This window comes from Populus euphratica, unplaced genomic scaffold (genome assembly GCF_000495115.2).
Source record: "Populus euphratica unplaced genomic scaffold, PopEup_1.0 scaffold14.1, whole genome shotgun sequence".
In the NCBI taxonomy this organism is placed as follows: Eukaryota; Viridiplantae; Streptophyta; class Magnoliopsida; order Malpighiales; family Salicaceae; genus Populus; species Populus euphratica.
In genome coordinates, this window is record NW_011499876.1 from 1,026,486 (window position 1) to 1,050,219 (window position 23,734).

General features: G+C 34.8%; 3 protein-coding genes and 1 long non-coding RNA gene across 7 annotated transcripts; 2 read left to right on the plus strand and 2 right to left on the minus strand.

Moving 5' to 3' along the window:
* Positions 1–341: 341 nt before the first annotated feature.
* Positions 342–2,368, plus strand: LOC105128423 (uncharacterized). 2 transcript variants are annotated; one of them, XR_842859.1, is made up of 4 exons: positions 342–483; positions 577–979; positions 1,068–1,094; positions 1,327–2,368. It is a non-coding gene; the product is annotated as an uncharacterized LOC105128423 (long non-coding RNA). The 2 variants fall into 2 exon arrangements; XR_842858.1 differs by having other exon boundaries at positions 1,068–2,368.
* Positions 2,369–2,525: 157 nt separating this feature from the next.
* LOC105128422 (Cytochrome c oxidase biogenesis protein Cmc1-like protein) lies at positions 2,526–4,969 on the minus strand. The gene is made up of 4 exons (XM_011030083.1): positions 4,850–4,969; positions 3,584–3,657; positions 2,909–3,013; positions 2,526–2,824 (listed from the first exon to the last, which is right to left on the minus strand). The coding sequence occupies exons 2-4, from the start codon at positions 3,626–3,628 to the stop codon at positions 2,711–2,713; spliced, it is 264 nt and encodes an 87-aa protein (XP_011028385.1). The 5' UTR covers positions 3,629–3,657; positions 4,850–4,969; the 3' UTR covers positions 2,526–2,710.
* Positions 4,970–5,990: 1,021 nt separating this feature from the next.
* Positions 5,991–10,926, minus strand: FRS11 (FAR1-related sequence 11). 2 transcript variants are annotated; one of them, XM_011030081.1, is made up of 4 exons: positions 10,742–10,926; positions 8,854–9,871; positions 7,831–8,274; positions 5,991–6,934 (listed from the first exon to the last, which is right to left on the minus strand). In XM_011030081.1, exons 2-4 carry the CDS (start codon positions 9,832–9,834, stop codon positions 6,320–6,322), a joined length of 2,040 nt encoding a protein of 679 aa, XP_011028383.1. In that variant the 5' UTR covers positions 9,835–9,871; positions 10,742–10,926; the 3' UTR covers positions 5,991–6,319. The 2 variants fall into 2 exon arrangements, with proteins under 2 accessions (XP_011028383.1, XP_011028384.1); XM_011030082.1 differs by lacking the exon at positions 10,742–10,926 and adding an exon at positions 9,957–10,725.
* A 3,383-nt stretch (positions 10,927–14,309) lies between these two features.
* Positions 14,310–22,796, plus strand: LOC105128424 (uncharacterized). 2 transcript variants are annotated; one of them, XM_011030084.1, is made up of 14 exons: positions 14,310–14,740; positions 16,849–16,968; positions 17,775–17,828; positions 17,927–18,028; positions 18,691–18,774; positions 18,855–18,973; positions 19,189–19,290; positions 19,698–19,814; positions 20,703–20,768; positions 20,903–20,969; positions 21,199–21,252; positions 21,363–21,452; positions 22,015–22,056; positions 22,191–22,796. In XM_011030084.1, the coding sequence occupies exons 1-14, from the start codon at positions 14,723–14,725 to the stop codon at positions 22,308–22,310; spliced, it is 1,155 nt and encodes a 384-aa protein (XP_011028386.1). In that variant the 5' UTR covers positions 14,310–14,722; the 3' UTR covers positions 22,311–22,796. The 2 variants fall into 2 exon arrangements, with proteins under 2 accessions (XP_011028386.1, XP_011028387.1); XM_011030085.1 differs by lacking the exon at positions 16,849–16,968 and having other exon boundaries at positions 14,311–14,740.
* The last annotated feature ends 938 nt before the right edge of the window (positions 22,797–23,734 follow it).

The window sequence follows — 23,734 nt, forward strand, 5'->3', positions numbered from 1 at the left end:
ATTATTTATTTCATTACATACTAATAGTAGTTAAATTTACAATATTTAAATTAAAAACCATCAATTTTAATATATATATATTTTTTAATTTTTTTATAATCTCAATTTAAAAAATACTTTTTTAACCAAACATATTAAATTATTTTTTATTTAACCTCACTTTAAATCAAATATATATTTTATAAAACAACTTTTTCCAAACCACAATCATATTATCTACAACAATACCGAACACCCTCCTGTCTTCTAGTTAGTTGTATATAAGCAACTCAAGTTCCTTATTCCTAGCCGATGTATGATTCTCCACAATGTAAAACTCAACATGAAGGTGACAAAGGGAAAGAGAGCATGAGAAAGAGAAACATTATTGCCATACAGGTTTTCACCAGATTTTTCGTTGTATAGGAGAGAGAGGTTATTGAAATCTCTGCTTCTGCGAGCGGAGATGATCGTAACTGGATATTTCTGGGAAAGATTCACAAGGTTTGATATTCTTCCACGAGTTCTTGGACTTCTTCCTCTTTATCTTAGTATTTTGTTTTTCATGTCTGAAATAAGAGCATAGGATTCTTACAGGCGGTTGGGTTTTATTTTGAAGCTACCAATAGAGCTGAGATTGCTCGGAAGAGAATTCAGGAGATGGAGGAGAGTCGTGCAGGGATTGTTTCTGGGATTGAACGAGAGTCAGAAGGGAAACACCAAGTTCGTCATGCCGTGCAGGAGAGGTCCTCTGAGGTTTACCGCTTGAGAGCTTGAGCTGACTAAGCTTGTGGTCACACGAGGCTGAAGAGAGAGCTGCTCGGGCAGTGGAAGCATACAAGGCTTCTCCTGAGTTTCAGAGAGGGAGAGGGAGAGTTGACAGGGTACTCCAGGGATTCCTATCTTGATGGAGTTGTGGATTCTATGAGTTTGGCTCTTGATGAGCTTCCTGGTGCGGATGTTGGCTTCTTCTACCAGCTGTCTCGAGGGAGAGATCCTTGTGAGTTTGAGAAAAGAGATGATCTGTTATTTTTCCTTGATTATTCCAGATTTTATTATTTTTACCTATTTGTTTTTTTATGTTTCAGGATTCTAATTCTGCATACCTTGTTGAGGTCAGTTTTTTACTTGTATAAAGACTTATAAACCTTATAGAGAGACAAACTTTATCATATTAATATTTCGAAATAAAATAAGATTTTAGAGTAGTTTGTGTGTTAACCCTATTTTAGCTTGCTGCTGTCCTTGATTGTGCTTCCCCTGCATCACAAGGTTTGTAACGCGAATTAGAGCCTGGAAGAAGCTTCTTTTTTGTTTTTTTTTTTTCTAATTGATGCTATTCTCCAGGTTTTCTCTTGGAGGTGAGTGCTGACAGGTTTCTGCACCCAATTGCTGTTAAGAAATCTCAGAGCCGAGCAAAACGAATCGCCTCTGCTTCCTAAAACAACAATGACTTCATTTTCTTCCCTTCCAATCCGAACATCAAAATATTGACAGATGTTCTTTGGCAGACCCACTCGCACTTTTGGCCTTGGTTTCTTGTATTTCTTTCTTGGCTCTCCCTTCCATGCCAGTTCAAATTTATTGACCATTTCCCCTCCAACCCAGTTCAAAGTCCTCAGTTGACTCCAAATTATAGAGTCGACAGAGCTCTGCTTTCCAATCATTATCAGCATTAAACCAGGATGGAAACTCTGCCACAATCATCCATGCACAAAGTGCACGTTTCATTGCAGGCATCTCCTTAGCAATTTCTCCTTTCAGAGACATACTATTGTTTGTGGGGCCTTTCCATTCATGAATCCTAAGAATGACTTTGACATAACGATAACAAAAACAAGAAAATTCAATTTGGGACCATTAAAAGCTCTTTGAGAAAGAACATGGGTGTCTCTGACTGTGTGTGTGTGGCCAAGGATCATTGACAGCAGTGAAGCCACAATTACATCATTCAGGGAAGGTATAACTGCGGGGGGACCAGACTAGTTGGCAAATAACACATAACGTCTAGCTAGTTTGGATTGAAATTATTGCAGTTTTGGATGAAACTAGCTTGGAGAGATTGAAGGCAGGTTGGAAGACTCGGTTGCACTTTCGGCCTTGGTTTCTTGTATTTCATTCTGGGCTCTCCCTTCCTTATCAGGGCATAATAATGTATAATCAGGTCCAGGATATAGAAAGGCCATCTTGTGAACAAAACTAACAGCAGCCTGCATGCATGATCTTTGTGATGATGCTTTTGACCAGGCAGAGGCAGGCAGTGTCATCTGTGGTATCATATCAGATCAGTTTTGTCTGATAAGCTGAAATTTTCAAGAGTAGGAAACCAGAAAACATCCTTTCTGCCTTTGATTGATTAGGGACATGAATTTTACTGGTTCATGGCACAGCATAAAACCCGGACATGAAATTTACATCTAGTAACTGGATTTTGTTCATGGGGATATGCGATGGGACCACAGCACATAAAATAAGAATGTAGAGTAACAACCTGAAATCGCAAATTGTCATCTTGTGAACACAAATCATTCTTGAAAGTGCCAGGCTGAATGAAGAAATATGACATTATATTGCCCACAATACACCATGGATCATCTGAATTCTTTCACCATCTTGCAGTGATATATGTATTGTTCAATGCATGTGTCCAGTCATACACTAAATCACTTTATGCATTATATTCATGTTGCAGCCAGCGGACAAAATTTCATCTTCCAGTTAATAATTACGCTTACACAAAGTTGCTCTTCTCAGGACTTCCCTCAGCAGCTTCCTTCCTTAATGCTTGAAGCCTTTCCTTAAGTTTCTTGCTTTGTTCAAAATTCGCCTTACGCTTTACGGCTTTCTGAGAAAAAAGCTTAAGGATTTACTGCCAGATCAAAATGGTATTTTAGCCAGGAAAAAAAGGACAAACATAATGCTAACTCACTTCCTCCCGAAAACAGCGATCAAGTTTTATTTTGAGTTCTGTGCATTCACCAAAGAACTTAGCAATAGGATGGTCCAAATGACACTTTTGAAACTGCTCAATAATCTGCAAAATATTTTTGTCACCTGGTTCAGCAAAAAGTTAAGATCACAAGTTCATTCCAGAAAATAGCACACCATAGACATGATGTTATACTGATTTCTCTTCCCAAACATCTGCATTGAAAATTTCAGAAATGGTCACCTTATTCTTAACATATTATGGCTACAATCTTACACCCACCCTCTTTTTTCTTTACTAGCCATAGATACCGACTAGTTTTAAGTTTTGTTGTACAAGTCCTCGTTAGCATTCTGCTCTATCCTTATGGTGGCCTTCCATCTACCACAAGCAAGTTGCAACTAGAAGCATCAAAAGATGATGCATGTTACTATGGTGGAGAGACGCAATCATTTCCCAACTGATCTCCACTCCACCACACATCGACAAACACATGGGAAAAAAAAATTCCATTCAAGGATATGTGCAAGAGACGCCCTCCCTACTTCAATGGAAAGAGGGAGATAGCTGTTTAACAGCTGTTCATCTACACTAGAGAAATAAGGAATTCCAATTCACATCAACTAAAACTAGTTCAGGGGATATATCATAACATATGAAAGAAAGCAAACTCACTTCAGCACACATCGGGTGCCTATGTAATGTCAAAGGAGGATGCATTTTCCTGCAAATAATTCAAGCACTTTCACCTGCAAAACACATAAAAGCCATTTTTTAGTCTCACGCAGACATGGAAATTGAAGGGAAAAAAAAGTTAAATAGGGGACGTGAATGTTGGTGAACAGATTGTGAAATTCATAAAATCCTTGCTACATGCACTTTTACATTGGAATTAATTTTATTTATTTATTATCATTCTTTATAAGCCAATGAAAACTCATTAAACACCTTGGGAGCAGATGGCAAGCAACCAAGGAGAAAGAAAACTCAAAGCAGACAAGGTGATTAAAAAAACAGAGGAATCCAAGAACAGACAAGTAACCAAGAACAAAAGAACTTCAACTAACAACAGGAGACATAACAGACCACCACCGCAATGCACAAATTGCAGAGACCAAACGAAACCAACTAAGAAACCAAAACAATGACAAGGATTACTGACTTTAATTAGAGGTGCCATTCCAGTTCCTTGGCTAGGGTTCAGTTCAGATATTCTCAGGTGTGAAGCAAAGAGGATTGAAGGAAAATTATATGGTAACTACCAATATTTACCGCATAGGAGAGAGTCAGAGAGATACAACGAGGAGAGAAAAGATATATTGTTTTAATTCCCTTTCGCCTGATTTTATCTCCTTATGTCTTTCTCTCCTAAGCTGTAACCATTGACAGCTTGAGCATTTTAAAATTTCATGAGGATTAAAGCGCCAGTCTTTGAGAGGGAAGGAAAAGAAAACAGCACAGCATTCATCCCAAGTGATAAACAGTTAAAAGTCCCACTTACACTCCATCCTCTCCTTTATCGGATGAAGCTTCAAACCCTAATCCCACAAGACATGCTTTAACATGATTAATAAACTAGTATCTGCTTAACCTTAAAAAAGAAATATCTTTTGAACCCTCTTTATTGAATTCAATTCGGAAGTTTAATGAAATCCCGTGTTTGGAATCATTTTTAAACATTATAATTGAATTTAATTACATTAGAAAATTGATTACAAATGGTCTATAAATGATTGAATTCAAGAAAAATCCCATCAAAAGAAATCTTCAAAACATGGACTCCGTATCCAGCAAGACTAACCCCATCACCAGGAAAAAAAATATATATATACAGTTACAAAGAAAGAGAAAATCCGTCAATAAATGAAAGAAAACCCAGATCAAGATGAACCCATGATAGATTAACAGTCTCTAAAGTTGATGGTTTGGTAAGAAACGCACCGTTTTCAGGTGATCTGCAGCTGCAAGGGTGATAGCTTCTTCCTCCTCCTCTGGTTGGGAAACTGGGCCAGAACAGCGGCAAAATGAAACTCCAGGGACAGAAGAGCCAGTCGTTATAGCTTAGAGAGTGAATTATAACTTAATCCCTATAGTTTAAAAATCTAATTGCATTTATAGCTAGTTATAAAATAAAAATTAATAGCTTAATTATTTTAGCCATTTTTTATTTTATTAGAATAAAATAAAAATAGAAATCATAAATAAATAAGAAATTACCAGGAAAGAAAAAGTAATAATTTTGAATTTTCTTGTCCTTTTAAAATAAAATAAAATAGATAGATAGTATATATTAATAAAAATTTAAATCAATTATCCAGCTCAAATAAATTTAAAATTAACATTAAAACTTAATTATTTTTGTATTTTGACTTTTAGATTTTTTTTTTTAATTTTCTAAAAGTAGATCCAATAGAAGACATGGACGGATGAAATTAACGGAATATTAACCTTTGGATGGAAGGATAAACAATACCTTAACATTCAAATTTTAAGTATCTAATTATCAATTTGTAAAAATCATACCACAAATCATCATTTAGTTACTATCTCAAAATGGATATATTTTTTTATTTTAAAATGATAAAAAACTCATCTTAATCTCATTTTAAAATGGTAAAATAGAGAACATAATATTTGTATTTTAAAACAGGAAAAATTAGTCTAAAATGATTTTAAAAATAAATTTATTTCATATTTCTATTTTCATCATTCCAGCTGAACACCATTATCAAACACAGGTGTATGTGATGATAGAAGTGTTTGGAAAAGCTTTTGTTTCTGATTTTATATATTTAAAAAGGTGTTTTTTTTTTAAACATATTAAATTAATATTTTTTATAATCTTATAATTTTAGTATGCTGATATTAAAAATTAAAAAATCAATTTAAATATATTTTTTTTTAAAAAAATATTTTAAAAATTATCTACATCACAAATCTCAAACACCACTACCAAGTTGTAAACTCCTTGTAACCTGAACCAAGCATAATTGCACAGCCTTGTTGTTGAAATAAGAGATTAATGATAATCAATTGCTCACTTGCATTTAGGAGTTATTTTATCTGGTTGGAAGAATTTCCCTTGTGAAAAGAACATGAATCTGCTTTAAACAAGAACACGATCATACATCAATATCTATTTTTTTTTCTATATATATTTGAACATTACAGAACCCTCATGAAACTTCTGCCCCCCAACGAAAGCCAAGCAGAAGGCTGTCAGGGAAATACAAAACCATGTGCAGTCCTTATTTGCATGAATCGAGAGTAAACGGATTTCCATGCAGAATTTCAAACCACAAGCAAGAGCATCCATTTACAGATTCAGCAAACTTGCTTTCTTTAATAAAGAGGTGTGCTTCCCTCCGCTATCCACAAGAATTCAGTCACTGCTGAGTATACGAGGTAGGGCTAAAGTTTTCTGTGAATGGAGGTAAAATCTCGTATACCTTGTGATGGAACTGGTTGATCTCTGATGCGAGATAAAAGAATAGAAACTTGCTCGGTTGCAATATCCAGTCTCTCCTTTGACTTGGCAGATTCAGTTATGAGACTTGATACCATGCTCTGCAATAACTGAATTCTTTCACCATGATCATTGGAACTGTGAAGAAGCTTTGCACTAGATGTGTTAATCCGACGCCAACGCAAAGGAAGGTACCTTTCTGGGATCTGAAAACAGTTTCCTGTGGAAAGAACTCGAAGGGCATGTCGACAAAGGATTCCAGAGAACTCAAACTGATTGCAGCTGCAACTAATAATTCCTTCCCTAGGAACCCAATATACTTTCCGGCCTCCCTCATCTTTGGTGTGGTGTCTCACATGAAAACCATCCTCCATCTGGAATGATGCGTAGTGGGCAGCCAAAACAAGTTGTTCTTGGAGCTTCGAGAAGGCATAAGGAGTAAGGACTGTGGCTGCATGGGATTCCATAGGTGCCCCAGTTTTTAAACTTATGTTTTGCAGATTCTGCTGCATTGTTTGCTGTTCAGCCGCTTGATCTTTAAAATCTACAGCTACAGCTACCTGCTTGTGCAGAGATGAGTCAAGAACATAGAAAAGTTTTTCCACAAAAACTATAGTGGGATTTCCGCTACACCAATGGTTATAGTGGCAGAAAGTTTCAATGTATCATAAACAATAACTGGAATCACAAAGTGGAGTTTCTAAACCAACAGGAAATCCAAGGGAAATTCTAAGTACATATAGAAACCATCATTTTTGGCAAGAAAGATAAATATCCAAATAAGTGTACATTCACAAGTCAAACAACTTCAATAGCACATGATTATGAAGATTATAAGTTTCGAATTTCTAAGATGGAAGACCAGCCCAACCCAGCTGGACTAACTGTATGATTTCATTGATTTATCGAGTGTAAGAAATGATCATGATACTGTGTTAAAATTGGAAATCTAAACAAACTAGGGGAAATAAACTTGAATATCCCTTTTGATCATTGCTTCAGTAAGCTGCATGTTTCTTTTCAACATCAGCAAAAAAAAAAAATATCCTTTCTCTCTCAAGGAAACTATTTTTACATGGACAAACGTCACCCTCGCATGACATCTCAAGCAAAACAAATTGACAAGATGGCTGATTCCAACAGTTAAAAAAACCTGTCATAGAATTGGGCATGTCATCTACTTGGATAAATGATAGATAGATCAAATCACAGCACTGGATTGTTCCACAAAAACTCTTTAGAAAGATAAAGGAGCCCTTTTGTAATTATAACAATAGTTTGCTTTTTAGGACGTCTATAGGTAAAAATCATTCCTCATGTCCTGATATAGCAAAAAATATAAATTAAATGTGATGTGTGAAGATATTAGATGCCACATGTGTATTCTGCCTCAAGTAAGAGCAGTCCAAGGGCCAAAACATAGCATATTGAATCAGGCATGTAACTTGTAACATACCTGTTCCACAAAGTGTGCAAGCCGAGTTTGAGCACTCAGAAACCTTTGGATGAAAGCGTTAATTGATTTTGAATGACCAGCTGCAGTCATTCCCGCAAAGAAATGGCTTCTCAAGTATGGAAGAGCCCAAAGATTGCGTAAGGCATGCAAGTTGGCAACGTGCCTGTTTGTATGCAGCCCAAAAATATTGACCATGTCCCTCCAACCCAGTTCAAAGTCCTCAATTGACTCCAAATTATAGAGTCGATAGAACTCTGCTTTCCACTCATTATAGCGTTCCCCCAAAACAGCATTAAACCAGGATGGAAACTTCGCCACAATCATCCATATGCAAAGTGCATGTTTCGTTGAAGGCATCTCCTTAGCTATTGCGTCTTTCAGGCACATATTCTGGTCAGTTAATATTGTTTGTGGGGCCTTTCCATTCATGAATCCTAAGAATGCCTTTTGACATAAAGATTACAGAAACAAAAAATGTCAATTTGGGACCAATAAAAGCTCTTTGAGAAAGAAAACGTGTGCCTGTGATTGTGTGTGTGTGTGACCACAAATAATTGACAATAGTGAAGCCATAGTTATATCATTCAGGGAAGATATAATTGCAGAGACCAGACTAGTTGGCAAATGACACATATCAAGAAGCTCAACTGAATTTACTGGAAAATCTGACGAGCATGTGTTGGTGAATGTCTGGCGTACCCCCAACATTCAAAAATGAGTCAAAAGGGTAAGAAAATAGAACCTTAATTTATGTGCCCAATCTGTATTTGTGAACGCTACAATAACCTCATTGGCCAGTTATTTCAAATGCCTCATCAACTATCCCTTGCCAAACATCCAACTAGTATTGCTATTTAGAATCTATATATATGCCTCTGCCTCCCCATTCTTTTTGCAACCGTGAATATGAAAAGGAGAGGGGCAATTAATGGACAGGTCCAAGTAAACTTAAAGGCACTACATGAGCAATACAAGGTGATATGGGTAATTAATCGACAAGAGAGATTATTTTTACTCTATTACCTTTAATGCCCATGACAGCGACCTCAAATTTTCCTCTCGTGAAATTACACATCCGAAGAAGCAAGGCATACCATAGTTGTTCATTCCCACCCATATGCCGAGAGGCAAGTCAAATGCAGTTAAGCGATGTGTTGTATCAAATACCACTGCATCACCAAAGATCTCATATGATTGGACTGATGACGCATATGACCAGGCAATGTTCTCTAACCTGTTGTCAGAATCGAGTGTGTATTCAAATTTAAAGTTGGGGTCCTTCTCCTTTATATTTCTGCACATTCTTAATAAGTCCACGCTCTCATCCTCTGGGTCCAGTTTTCGAAATGATTGAAGCAAGTTCCTCACATCCTTTTCAGTGAAGGGCAAATATCCTGGCTCTACACATTTTTCAAGCTCCATGAGTCTCATCATTTGCTGCACTGAAATTCCTGTTTTGGCAAACATGAGGATTCTGCTCTTGTCCGTATCTGATATGGTCCGATATGCAGGAAGGAACCGAACTTGATTCGGTTCTAGAAGTTCATGATTATGGTGATTATCAAAACCTGTGACACGCCATTCTGGTGCTCCTAACTCTGTGACCTTGCTAATCCTCATGTATGCTTGACACCCACATCGAGATGATTTTCTATTCCTTTGAGGTTTATTTTCGTTTGAGGTTTTGACAGGGGTGTTTCCAGCACGGTGGCAGACAAAATAACGTCTTGTTAGCCCTTTTCCAACCCCATCTTTGCCTTCTGTGCGGTGATGACGGATTGAGAATCCACATCTTTTTGCAAATTCACTATAAAATTCATAACCTTCATCATGAGTAGAAAATCTTTGTCCAATATATGGAATTGCATCATTAGGTGTTTCTAGTGATAGTCTGGTTTCATCAGGCGATTCCTCTGTGCTGCTTGTATCATCCAACGACAAAGATCGCTGGTCCGATGGATCATCATAAACAACCAACATTTGGCCAGCCTCTTCAGACATCATATTTTCTCATTAACCTATGAAAGATCAGCTTAAGGCCCTGCATCCAATATGCCAAAGATATAAACAACCAATTCAATTCTGATGTGCAAATAAACACTACAGTATAGAAAGCAACAACATACACGTGCCAACACAAGGCTGCATGCACAAAGGCCAACTGATGAAAACTAAAATTACAATATTCTCATGTTCTACAACTAAATTCTGGGGCATCCATAAAAATGATGTAAGAACTGGACAAGTAAACCTGCCCCTTTCAAGCATTGAAAAGCAAGAAAATGTTTTATCCCATCCAATGATGAAAATAGAATATGGTGCAACTTGTAAACTTGACAAGGTCATAGCTAGGGAAGAAGATCCACTCATATTCACTATAAATTCCCAATCTTCCACAGTGCTCAACACTGGATGCCTATTTCCAAGCTAAGAGATTTCAGCCATTTTCTCTTTCTCCTTTCCTCAGCATCACAGCCATCTCAAGTACAAGAATTATTTACTCCACATGCAAACAAAATGATTCCCATTTTTCCACATCACCTAACAAAAAACACTAATTTCAAGATGTTCCAACCTAGAAAATGAATGCATTGAAAGGTTCCATCTCCATTTTTCTCCTTTTCACTCCCTATGTTACACAACTTTTAGCCCATATGAATCAAATATATCAACTACCCAATTCACCAAATCACTCCATCATTCCATTCCAGCTTTCAATCTCCCTTCTGCACTACAAGAAAAATGCAATACAGACATGTGCAGCACAATACAATACAACAAAATCCAATCATATTAGCAATAGATTCTCGAACTTTAACACTACCCATTATCAACAACACTAAAACAAATAGGGGTTTCGTGTTTCATTTCAAAAATCACATAAGAAAATTAAGGAGGAGAAGGAGGGTACCAATCAATTGTGGCTTGAAACTACAATTCTGGAAAACGTTTTTGGCGAGTGACCAGCCCTAATATGCGCAGGGAGGTGATGAGGACACTTTTATATATCGTGCGCACATTTCTTATCCTACGCCTTCTCTGTTTCCAAGCAGTTACCTGTCTGTCCAAGTGAAGGGTTCGGTTACGTGTATGACCAATTACCTTCCTTCGCAGCCCCTCGTCCTTTTTAACTCCAGATTTACACAAATATGTTCATGAGAGGGGAAAAAAAAAGTAATTTTACTCGCAAATCAAATTAATTTTTTACTATAAAAAAATATATAAATTTTATTAATATCTTTTCTAGTAAAAAAAATTTAAATTGTATGAAATTTAATTAAACATAACCCAATTAATTTGATAAATTTAAAAATAACTTGAAAATAATAAAATCGTAATTTGATTTAAAAAATTTAAGATAATGTGTTTTAAAAAAAATATTAAAACAAAAACATATTAGATAAATCTGAATTAATTTAAGTTAACCTATCATATTTACAGCTCAGATCGTAAAATCAGGATAACTTTATAAAAAACAAATTAAAATCAAATATAAAACTCAATTCTCAATTAAACCAATATTAAAGCATAAAATTAAAAAGAAAATTCTATTAAAAAGAGAGACGATAAAATAAACAACTCGAATTAATATATAATTCGAGTAATGTGATTATAATAACTTTATAGAAAGAAAATTAAAATAAATTATAAAATTTAATTTTTAATTAATTTAATATTAAAGAACTAAATTAAAAAATATAAATATATCAATTGAAGAAAACTTAAAAACACGAATTAATCAAGTTTAACTAACTAAACTTATAACTTAGATTGTAAATCCCTAAATAAATAACTAGGTTAATGATAAATAATTAAAATTAGAATTTTAATTACTAAAACTTTTAGATATAATTAATTATTAAAAAACAGGTTGAGATATCTCATTGAAAGAAAAATACCTTAATTAATCAATTTATGTGCACTTAGAAGACTTACAATGCTTATTTGTGTTTTTTCCTAGTTTAATTTATCATTACTTAGTTTTTAAGATAAAAAAAATTATAGTAATATTGTAGTAGTAATTATGGGGACTTAGGAATTAAAATAAATAGCTCACTTGGCTAATTTTTTCCTAATGTTTTTATAAATCACATGAAAATAATTAGATTAAAGGATGAAAATGAGTGTTTGGATGATCTAGGAATGTTATTTATATAATTTGATGGAAATTAAAGCTCGAGAGAAAGAGAAGAATTGGTGAATTTGAGGGAGAAGAAATCAAGCTTTTCTTCTTGATTACTTCACATTAAAGGTAATAAATCTTGCTTTTAGATCGATTAGGACATTTTATTGATTTTCAATTTGTAAGGCATGGAATGAAGGGAGAGTCGTTTGTTTTTGGCGGTTGTCGTTTTGCCTTTTGTTTAGCATTACTTCTCTCATCAACTTTCTTTCATTGAGATATTCTTTGCTTTATCCCTCTACATAGGCCTTTTTTATTTATTTTTTTAGAATTGCTAAAACCAATAATTTGAGGACCATGTTGAGAATTGGTCTGCAGTTGGGAAAAATTGTATTTTTCATACAAAAAAAAATCCAAAATGAGCTATGCATTTAGGTTTTTTGAGTAGGAAAACTTTGTTTTGGAGTTTTAAATGTATAAAAAAAAATTAACTTTGTTTTGGAGTTTTAAATGTATAAAAAAAATTACTATTTTTTTAATATAATTTTCTTTTTTTACTGTGAGATTTTGGTAATTAGCATGAAGTGTGTGTATATCTTATGACTAATAAGATCCATAATATTTTATTAAAATTTTAAAATATATCAGATTGATGTAAATGGTATGCCTTTAAAATGATTTGGAAAATGGCCTAATCTTAACTGATTTTATTAATATTTGACGCATAATTAAACATAAAAAATTGAAAACTTTTTAACAACAATCCCTTTAAAATATTATATACTATTAAGTGCTTGAGTATTAATTTTCATGTATTAATAAATTACTCATTATCAACATTTTTTCGGTGTTAATTTAGTTTTGTACGATTGTATTAGTTTTGTGTTAGGAAATATTTACAGTACTTAAGCTATTAAATGGTGTTATTCTATAAATTATAGCTTAGCTTCATCAACCATGTTCTTGGTTTTAGTGTGATAATCAGCAAAATATAGGTTTAATATGGGTAATCAAATCTTAACTTAAAAGGAGATTCAAATAATCAAAAGAGGAAAAAAAAAGTTGAAAATCATGGAATATAAATTTATCATACGTTTCAAATAATGTGATTGTAATTAGTAAAAAATCAAAATCACCCCCACAAAATCTTAGCTTTCAGATAAAAAAAATTCATCTAACTTTTTTTTAGAAATCATAATTTTCAAATAAAAAATTATATACAAAAAGAAAATTCTAAAAGCCTATAAATCATGTTCTTGGACTTTCTTCTAAGAACTAAAATAATCATATTGTTTAAAAAGTATGGTAAATATCTATTTCATGATTCCAAACTTTATTTGTCCTTTTTAGACCATGTTTTAAATCAACATATAAATATTTATATTAAAAGTATGTTTGAAATTATAGTTATAGTTATTTTTTAACTGAAATGTATTAAAATGTATTTTTAAATTATTTTTAAGTTCGGTTTATCAAAACATAAAAAATTAATAAAAAAAATTATAATTTTTTAAAAATATGAGTTGATCTGCATTTCCAAACGCTCTACAAGATTACATTTCCTAGCCATCCAAGCCAAAACTAAAAACAAATAATGTCTCATATTAATTAATAAAATCAAATTATAAAATGCAACTAATTATAATTTATTACCATGAATTTTATTTATATGTTCAAAAAAATTAGCCAAGCTAGAATATTCAAAGACTTAAACTAGCCCATCACATGCATGCCTCAATGGGCTAACCTAAGCTAACCATCTACCGATTCTCATCAATTATCTTAACTGAGTCTCCAAAGTAGCAGACACTCTTCAATTGAATCCCATAATCAATTCCTTTTAACACGTTGGTTTTTGAGAACAAGAAATAAGAAGCAAGATTTTAAGAAAGAACACCCAATAAAAAATTATATTGCGCTTTAGGGATTGAGTTAAAAAATGAATAATTGGAGGACCATATCGATACTAAATTTAAACTAAAGGACTAAATCAAAACTATACTTAAAAATGGATTTCCACTACCATAAAGCACACCCACCACCCCCCTTGCATTCTCTCTTTGCTTGATTGTATTTTGGCACTTAAGAAAATCACCAAGGACCACATCAAGACTAAATTCAAGATTGAAGGACTAAATTGAAACTACCCTTAAAGTAGATTTACATTAAAAAACGCACGCTTCCCCAGCACTCCCCTCACTCTATCTTGCATGCTTGTGTTTTGGCACTTGAAAAACACCAAGGACCACATTGAGAATAAATTCAAAATTAAAGGACTAAATCGAAACTATCCTTAACATTAAACTCCAATAACGCACGCTTCCCCACCACTCCCCCCTACATTCTCTCTTGCATGTGTGTGTTTTTAGGCACTAAAAATAGCCCCACAATCTCTATTATACTATAAACACGAACACAAAAATCCAAACTTTATTCGTTGGTCATTGGATGGAATCCTATCTCTCTCTCGTCTCCTCTTGAAAGGGAGGCTGCTTTAGGCTTCTCAGACACGGTGGCGGTTGTGAAGGGGAGTTTGACAAAGTGGGTGTGTGTTTGATGGGGTTTAGTTATAGCTGTAGTTGCCCCTTTAGCATTACTTTCCCTCGTCAACTTTCTCTCCTGTCTTTGAGAGAGATATTCTTTGCTTTATCCAACTACACAGGGCTTCTTTTTCTTTTTTCTTTTTAGTTTATAAAATAAATCAGAAAAGGGTCTCCTTTTTTCCATCTTTCGGGGTCTCTCCTGCTGCTGCTCTTTTGTTCCATTAAAATGAAGACTCTTAGTTGTGTAAGCTCTTTCTATCCCTCATGCAAACAGGCAGAGTTTGGTGGGTTTCGGATGATTTCTTCCCTTTCTTTTTGTTTAAATTCTGGGAACTGGTTCAACTTGACTAGTTGTAACTCTCTCGCTCTCTCTCTCTACGTGTGTGTGTTGGTGTTTTCATAGTTGATGATGGTTGCTTTTGTTTTACTTTATCTTAATTAGAAAGGGATAGCTGGGAAAGTACGACTTTTTGTCCCTTCTGTGTTTGGTTGCTGAGAAAGTTTGAAATTCTTGTATTCTCATGGGTTTTTTTTTTTTTAATTACAAGATCCCTTGGAAAAAGCCTCAAATTTTTATTGTCTATGTAAATCCAAATTGAACTTCCAAGTTCAAATTTTTTAACGGCCAAGTGGTAATAAAACAAAGACCTTTTCTTGTAGCTGTAATTGAAGAGGTTTTGCTTGCAATTCTCTCTGTCCCTTTAGTTTTCTTCCTTTCGTGGGCGGGGGATGGTTGGATTCGAACTGTTATCCCATAGGAATTGTAATCTCATGAAGAACTTTAAAATGTTTATATGCTCAGTTGTCTAAACTTTGTATCGTAACTGAATTGTATGCCAATTTCAAATTTTGACAAAAAGACTTGGTCTCTAGCTATTCAGTTTTCTAGTTGATGGAATAATCACATTGATGATACTTGCAATTCTTAGATTATGGGCTTAAAGTTTAGAAACCAGACTATGGATTTCGAGCTTTAGAACAGTCGTTTTCTACTCTTTTATTGAAGTTCTTGGTTGACAAGAAGAAGTTGTCCGTGATATGCTTCACTAGCTGACCATTTTACTTGATATCAGTTCAAGATATGATTTTTATTTTTCTAACACTGCATTCCTTTGCTAATATTTTCGTATTTCGGTAGTCTATGGCTTGATGATAGCTTTCTGGTTCCGTTAATTGTTGATTGGTTGGGTATTAAGGCTACCTTTTCTTTTCTTTTCTCATCTTTTTTCTTTTTCTTTTTTGGCCCTGGAAAAATAGCATGAAAGATTTCTGAGGTCACCTGAACCTCAGTATGTTTCAATCGATTGTTCCGTGACAAGTAGTGTCACTTAGTATTGATTATATTGACTTTTATATTTGGACACTGACGTTACTCAATGGGTTTGCAGCCAATTTTGGTTCTTATTTTATTTTATTATAATTAAAGAGGGATAGGAAATGGATGACATCTTGTTTGGAAAATTAGGACATGTTTTCTTTGACCTTCTGTTTGCTTGTTGAGAAAAAGGAGGAGATGCGGAGAAAATTGAAAATTTTTGGTCTTACAGGTTTGTTATTTGTGAAGTGAAAGTGGAACTTCTTACAGGGTTACTTTTCTCTCTTTCTTTTATATCAGAGGGTTGAGTGGAAGATATTTCAAGTTAGAATTTCTATTGCTTATGCAAGAAATAATCTTTTTTGGTTTTCTTCACTTTAGATTTGACCAAAGAGGTTTTTGTCTATTATATAAGAAAGAAAAGAAAAGGGGTTCATTGTTTGTAATTTGCCTTGGTGCTTGAATTGAGACGTTTATTTGAGTGACTGGACATGGTACAAAACTTGTTCAAAGAGTAACGTGTTCAATTCTCTAAACATGTTCTATGATTGTTACGGGACAATATCAAATAATTTTGAAAAAAAATATATTTTCATTTGATTTTGATTTTTCTGCATGTGAATTATATTTTCATTTTTGGGAGTTGGTGACTTGATGACTGCTTTCTTAAGTTCTTGATTTTCTGGGTGTTAAGGAGACTTTTTTTTTTCTTTTGCTTTTTTTTCCTGGCCATGACCAAATACTAAGATATGGAGGTCACCAAACCTCAATGTGATTTTTAATGGTCTTGCATCATTATATTAAAGCAGACCCAGTGAATTTTGAGTTTGTGCTGATGGACTATCCTCCAAAAAAATACAACGCTGTTACATCAAATCTATCTTGAAGAATGCTTATGATTATAAGACTTCTTTTTCATCAACACAAACTCGGTTTAATGCACCTTTTGTCCTATGCATAGCCACTTACAGCCGTGCTTCTATGAAACAGAATGAGATTATAACTTTTCATGTTTCCATGTTCCATTATCTTTTCAGGCTTCTGCACCTTCGGATCCCAAGAGGGGATCATACCTCTGTGGTCTCTTAATTGCACTTTCTTTGATATGTAGTGTTTACTTTGTTGGTTCTGCATTTTTTGGGAAGCAATACAAAGAAGTAAGTGTATGTTATGATGGTGTTGTTTTGTTAAAATTTACTTTTGCATAAAACAATATCATAGGCCTTGTTTAATCTCTAGATTTGCAATTTTTTTTAATCATGACATGATCGTGTATGTTCTTTTAAGAGGATTTTAATATTCTAGGGAAGATCTTGAATGAGGTTTATTTACAAATAGATGAAAGATTTTTATGTTAGCTTTGTTTTGAAAATTTAAGGTACCATTTCTTCCGAGTTTTTACCATTGTTTTGTCCCAAATAGTGTGTCACTTAGTACTGAATCAATCGATTCTCATTAGAAGCTGAAATTGAGTACTTTTGGTTAAAACAGTCAATTGTCATACGACAGAATGTCCTATAAATGAAGAGATAAAATTACTTAATGAAGTTAGAAACACTTGAAAGAACTGAAACACTAGAAATTAAAATCAAGGGGTATTTTCTGGTATCTTATCAATTCTTGTGTAGTTTTTTTTTCTTTTTTTTTTTAGTATGAAAGTTACTGGCAAGAGGCTTAGAACTATTGCCTCTATGTAAATTGAAAGCACCTGGGATATGTGAGTTTTGAATTGGGAAATCTAGGCTTGAACTGCAACCTTAAAATGGAGTTACGGTAGCTTGCATGTGCCTGTTGTAGACTAAAATTGTGTCTGCTCTAGTTGTAGACTAATCAAGCTGTTCTAGACATAAAGATCCAAGTGATTGAAATTTTATATAGTCTGGCCTTAGTTTGTTTCAAACGTGACTTCAAATTTTTAGATGATTTAAAAACTTACCTACAAGATGATTTTCTATCCATGCAGAGACTAACTGCATGGGGAGTGATTGACGCGATGCAGACATCTGACATATGCAAGGTTTGTCTCTTTTAGAAAAGTTTAAAATGAAAAGACACTATAAAGCGGCTCACCAGTGACTTTGATTTCTTTCTGATTTCTATCATTTTTCTGCTTAGGATCATTGCAGGCCATCTGGAAGTGAGACATTGCCTCAAGGAATAGTGACCAAAAAATCTAACTATAAAATGCGGCCTTTATGGGGTTCTTCTTTGAAAGATGTAAGTGAATTCCATTCAGATGCTCCATATATGTCAGAAGGAACCTCATGTTCATCAGATTGGTTAATGGATGCAAGGAAACCCATCTTTAGGTTCATTAGATTTGTTAGTGGGTGCAAGGAACCTCATATTCATGAGTTAGTCTTTATGTTCTGCTCGACATTTATATCATTGTTTTCTAGCTCATTCTATTTTGAATTGCATTACTCTAAAGGGTCGTGGGTATAGTTCCTCTACATGAGAAGTGTGATTTGGTGGACATTGAAGATCTTGCATTGCATCATAGGCCAGGGATATGATATCATGAACCACTCCAAGTTTTATTAGGACACTGCAAGAACAATCAACATGCACAGTGTTTACTTGCTCAAAACTTAGTTGATTATGTTTTGTTTTTATGGTCGGTCTGATCTTCCAGACTAGATCTGGAACATGAACTTGAGTAAATAGGGCATCCAAATGTGAGAATATAGTTCTCGTTAAACTGACTTGGAAAAGTAGTCTTTGACTAACTTGAAAAGTGTGTTGAGATCTAAAATTGAAATGAGTATTTTCTTCTAGTAGCCAGAACTAGACGATCAACGTTCACATATGGTTTCTTGTATCCCTGGTGGAAAATCTTATCTTTTGTCCTTATCAAATGTGGCTTTATTTTTTCCCAGGACAATCCACTACCTTCAATGAGCTTGTTAGCAATTGCAGTTGGGATAAAGCAAAAGGCAATAGTGAACCAAATTGTTGAAAAGGTGACTTTCAATCTTGATATATTATTGGCTTCATAAATTTTTTGTGCTCATTTGTGCAAATATTTATCTTTCTCCTGCAGTTCCCTTTAAGTGATTTTGTTGTGATGCTTTTTCATTATGATGGTGTTGTGGATGAATGGAGGGATTTATCATGGAGCAACAGTGCCATCCATGTTTCTGCAGTCAATCAAACAAAATGGTGAGCTTGATTCATCCCAAGTTGCTGTTGCCTCGAAACACAAATGGAATTGGTCATGTGCACACAGACTGGCACATATCTGCTTACATGCATCCCAGGATTGAGTATTTGCTTCCATGCATTGGTTCATATTGATGGGCATGTGTTTATTTATGCATGGTCCATGCCATCTCATAACATCCATCCTTAGATGAACAATTACTTTGATTGCACAGGTGGTTTGCCAAGCGTTTCCTGCATCCAGATATAGTTGCTGAATACAATTATATATTTCTTTGGGATGAAGACCTTGGAGTTGAGAATTTCAATCCTAGAAGGTAAGCATGCTTATAAATGAAATGGTACCGTGTCTCAATTTTGTTTCCTAATAACAGTATCCTACTGTTTATAACTACAACTTCGATGACCATCTTTAATGGTCTTGGTGCCCGCCTTTTAAAAACAAGTAAAATATTCACATCTAGTGAAATTCTTAAAAACAGTGAAAACCCTGCTAGATGCAATTTTCCTGTCACTCTTCTTATTTTCTTCTAGTAATGGAAGTAGGTGTCTTTGTACTACTGAATGCCCTTGCTACTTAGGCCAAACAAGTTAAACATCTTAAATACCAAGTGGTTAAGTGGGTGTCCTTCTATTTTCTTCCTTTTCTTTTTGAATTGGACTACAAGTGGTTTTATGGAGTGTGATGTCATGAACATTATCGAATGCGTTGAATTTCTTGCAGATATCTGTCAATTGTCAAGGATGAGGGACTAGAAGTATCGCAGCCAGCACTTGATCCTTCTAAGTCTATTGTTCATCATCAAATTACTGCTCGTATAAGGAACTCCATTGTGCACAGGTTTTTGGAAACTAGCATAAATTCCTTTCTGGGATGATTTAAATGTTTAAGCTGATCATCATTGTATTGCTATTGGTTACCATCAATTTTTTATGAGCAGGTGAAGAGCATAGAAAGGAGTTTGCTTGGATATTAACATTTTATTCAAATTCTACTTGGCGTCTTTGTTTGCAAAGAGCTTTGATTGTTAATATCCAAGAGTTTCAAGCACACTTGGTGTTGAAATTACTAAGAATCCAAATTATTGCTGGTTGAATCAAACACAAAATTTTCTTGAACTTATCCAGTTGTGTTTCAGTTACCTACTTTTCAAGGTTATCCAGCAGTCCCATACTGTGGGTTTGTGCTAATGAAGGAGACTTTAAGATGTGAAGTGTTTTTTCATATTCTTCTTCTTCATCCTTAAACTTCACTCATCTGTCTGTGCTGTTATTTTTCCTGATGAGATTGTTTTAAATGTTAGGAATGTCTATGAAAGGTGCAGTCATTCAATCTTCTAATGCTACTCAGTCTATGAGAATTCAAAATAACGGGTCAATGTTTAGGAACATGCCAATTTTGAAAAGTATTCCACGGTGCAGTAGGGTTTAGGGAATCATTGTAATCTGTCGAGCCAGCTTGATCATGGAAAGCTAACGATTCTGATTCTCTGAATTCCTTTGTGCTTTCAGCAACAAAGACTATTTTCTTGACATTGTGATGGTGTTACTTTTGTGTTCTGTGTGCTCCATGAATCCAAAGGGATTATTATCAACTAAGGGGGGATAGGGGACCTTAGGATCATAGAAAAAATCCGTGTAACGTGTTGTGGTTATGGTTGTACTGCATGATTGCCATAGTATAGAAAAAAATTCTAGCTCAACTGTTTTAGGCTGATTTTTTCCACAGGAAAATATTGAAGTTCAGAGGCAACACAAAGTGTTATGGCAACAGCACTTCACCTCCATGCACAGGGTAAATCTAAAATGTTGATCGACTCTGTAGTTTGCAGAAGAGTAACCTTTCTGTTGAAAAAAAATATTTTTTTCTTATCAAACTGCTAGAAATACGCTGTGCTTATGTGGTGAAAATACTCGCTTTCTATGCAGTTGGGTGGAAATGATGGCACCTGTCTTCTCAAAGGCAGCTTGGCAATGCACGTGGTTCATGATCCAGGTATTGAATCTTTGAATGATCAAATCTTTTCCAGAGATTGCGTCATGGCACTTGACCAAATTTTGAACTTCGTAGTTAACATCCTACAATAAATTGAAAACTTGACCACTTTGTCACAGTAAGAAGAGCTTATCTTGCTAATTAGATTGAATGGATTACTTTTGTGCTTGACAGGTCAGCTAGTGCTTAGCTGCTTCGTTACCTCTAATTTGCCTTTTCACCTTTGCAGAATGACTTAATCCACGCATGGGGTCTCGATAGAAAACTCGGTTATTGCGCACAAGTAACTCTTTAATTCCTATTCAATTTGTGATTCTCTTGGCTTTGCTGCTTCTCAACAGGAAAAAATAAAAACTCTGCTTGGCTATGGTAGTGACATTTTGACTATTTTAGGGTGATTGGACAAAAAATGTCGGCGTGGTTGATGCTGAGTACATAGTTCATCTGGGTCTTTCAACCCTTGGCGTTTTCAATGGAAGTGAGGTAAGTATTTCTCATGTTCCTTATGATAGAATAATTGTAGGAATGGATTGCGATAACTGCTTATTCTTTCCTGCTCTTCACTTTGTTCTTGAACTCATTAGCAAAGGCTGGTCTAGTGTTACTAACTCTTATGCTGTCCAATTTTACTGGTGTGCCACTGACCTCCTGCATTAGTTAGACCTCATATGGGTCAAAGCCTCGTCTGGTGTCATGCTTTGCTATTTTAATGCTGGGAAAATATATGCGTGTGTGTGTGTGTGTGGTACATGAATTAGACATCATAACATTTATTTAACATTTCATGTTTACATGTATAAAATATCAAAACAATCATTAATTCAACATGTTGGATAATCTGCTGCACTGATGTTGAACATACCAGGATTCTCGCTTATGTTGTCCTATGAACTCATTCATGCTGTTAAATTTTGATGCCTGAGTTAATTTTTCTTTTGAGTATTATTCTGAAAACACCGTAGCTTAACAGAGTTGTCTGAACTTGCTGTTGTCCCCCATAATTCTTTGCCATGAATAGTGACTGTTCATGTTTTTTATATTGCAGGCACTGCTATCAAAGTCCAAGGAAGTTGATAAAAGACCAGAAGTATGCTTCTTTTTTCTCCTTTTTAACCAACTATAGATCTTGTAACCTTATGTTTCTCCTTCTCAATGTCTATGCTCACGATCTACTTTCCTCGCCTACAACCATTTTGCTAAGCAAGCACGGTTCTTGTGCAGGTTAGGACACAGTCATCTGTTGAAATGAATATCTTCCACGAGAGATGGGAAGCTGCAATAAAGGAGGACAGATGTTGGGTTGATCCAAATCAACTTATTTCAAACCAAACCAGACACTGAACTTTGTTAACTGAGTGTCACACGACTTTCATACGTAGCCACAAATGTTAATACTGACACATTTTCTGTGCAAGCGAAAGATCTCTAAACCGCCAAGTCCCAGCACATCAAAGTCACTGAGGATCCTGAGAAGTGATTGATGGTTGTCTATAATATAATGTCGAAGAATGCCGAACGGTTCTCAAACCAACATTGAAACAGCATGTTGCAATGTTGTGATTCTTTTGGTCCCATCTTCCCTAGCTAGAAGGATATGGAAGATACACCAGATGTGTTTAATAGTTGATTTTCATAGATAGGGAATTGATTCTTTAAATGGTGTAATACAATTGGTCTTGGAGATGCTTATAGATTTGGTTTTGAAGGATTGGTTTTTGACATCTTTCTTGATGATTTATTGGAACCAGTCATCTCATTCAAGCCTCTGTGTATCAAACTGTGTTGTTGCTTCTATGACCGTGAGGAAAGTGATCTAGCATTTATTGAGGAATTTGTTTTTGTTTTTCTTATCAAACCCTGTCGGTTTGGCGAGTCAAGTTGGATATCTTCTGAGCTGTTTGGGAAGTTGATTTTCTCATACGAGCATTATAACGGTACATCCTAATCTTAGGCACCTAATTTATTTATTTAAAAAAAAAAAAACTGAGGCGGCTTGGCGGGTCAAGATTCAATCATTGTACGACTTTAGTTGCTGTGTAATGATGATATTTTTGCTATAAGTTAAGGATGCACAAACAAAACAAAACCACCTCGGTTTATCTTTCGGCATTCTGAAACCTTTCTTTCCAATCACAATCAGATATTTATGAAGGAATTAAATTTTGAACCTGAGACTACAGAGAAAATAAACTCCTTGATCCCAAGCTCTTATTACTTGGCCACCACTTAAATGGTTATCATTGTATGACTTTAGTTGCTGTGTAATGATGATGTTTTTGCTATAAGTTAAGGATGCACAAACAAAACAAAACCACCTCGGTTTATCTTTCGGCATTCTGAAACCTTTCTTTCCAATCACAATCAGATATTTATGAAGGAATTAAATTCTTAATTTTTAAGGATCTCCTCCTTATCTCAGACCATATTGGATATAAAAAAGGATCATAAGGTATCATGTAAATAATGAACTCGTCATGATTTTTAGTCTAACAACAGCCTCAAGTGGATGGAATATGCAGGGGGGATTTACTGTTTAGATTCAAGAAAGCTGTGAAGTTGTTCAGGGATTTTTTGTGTGGCACAGTTGAGGCTTTATGACAGTGGTGTTATTTCTTCTCAGCATTTGTGTTTGCAACTGTCATTAACGAAGAAGGGAAGGGAAGTAAGTCGATTAAATTGCATGGAGAGTGAGTGGTAATGTTTGATCAACGAAGAAGGGCAAGAACGACAGCTAAGGTTGATGTAGTTCCAGAGGTTGTAAACGA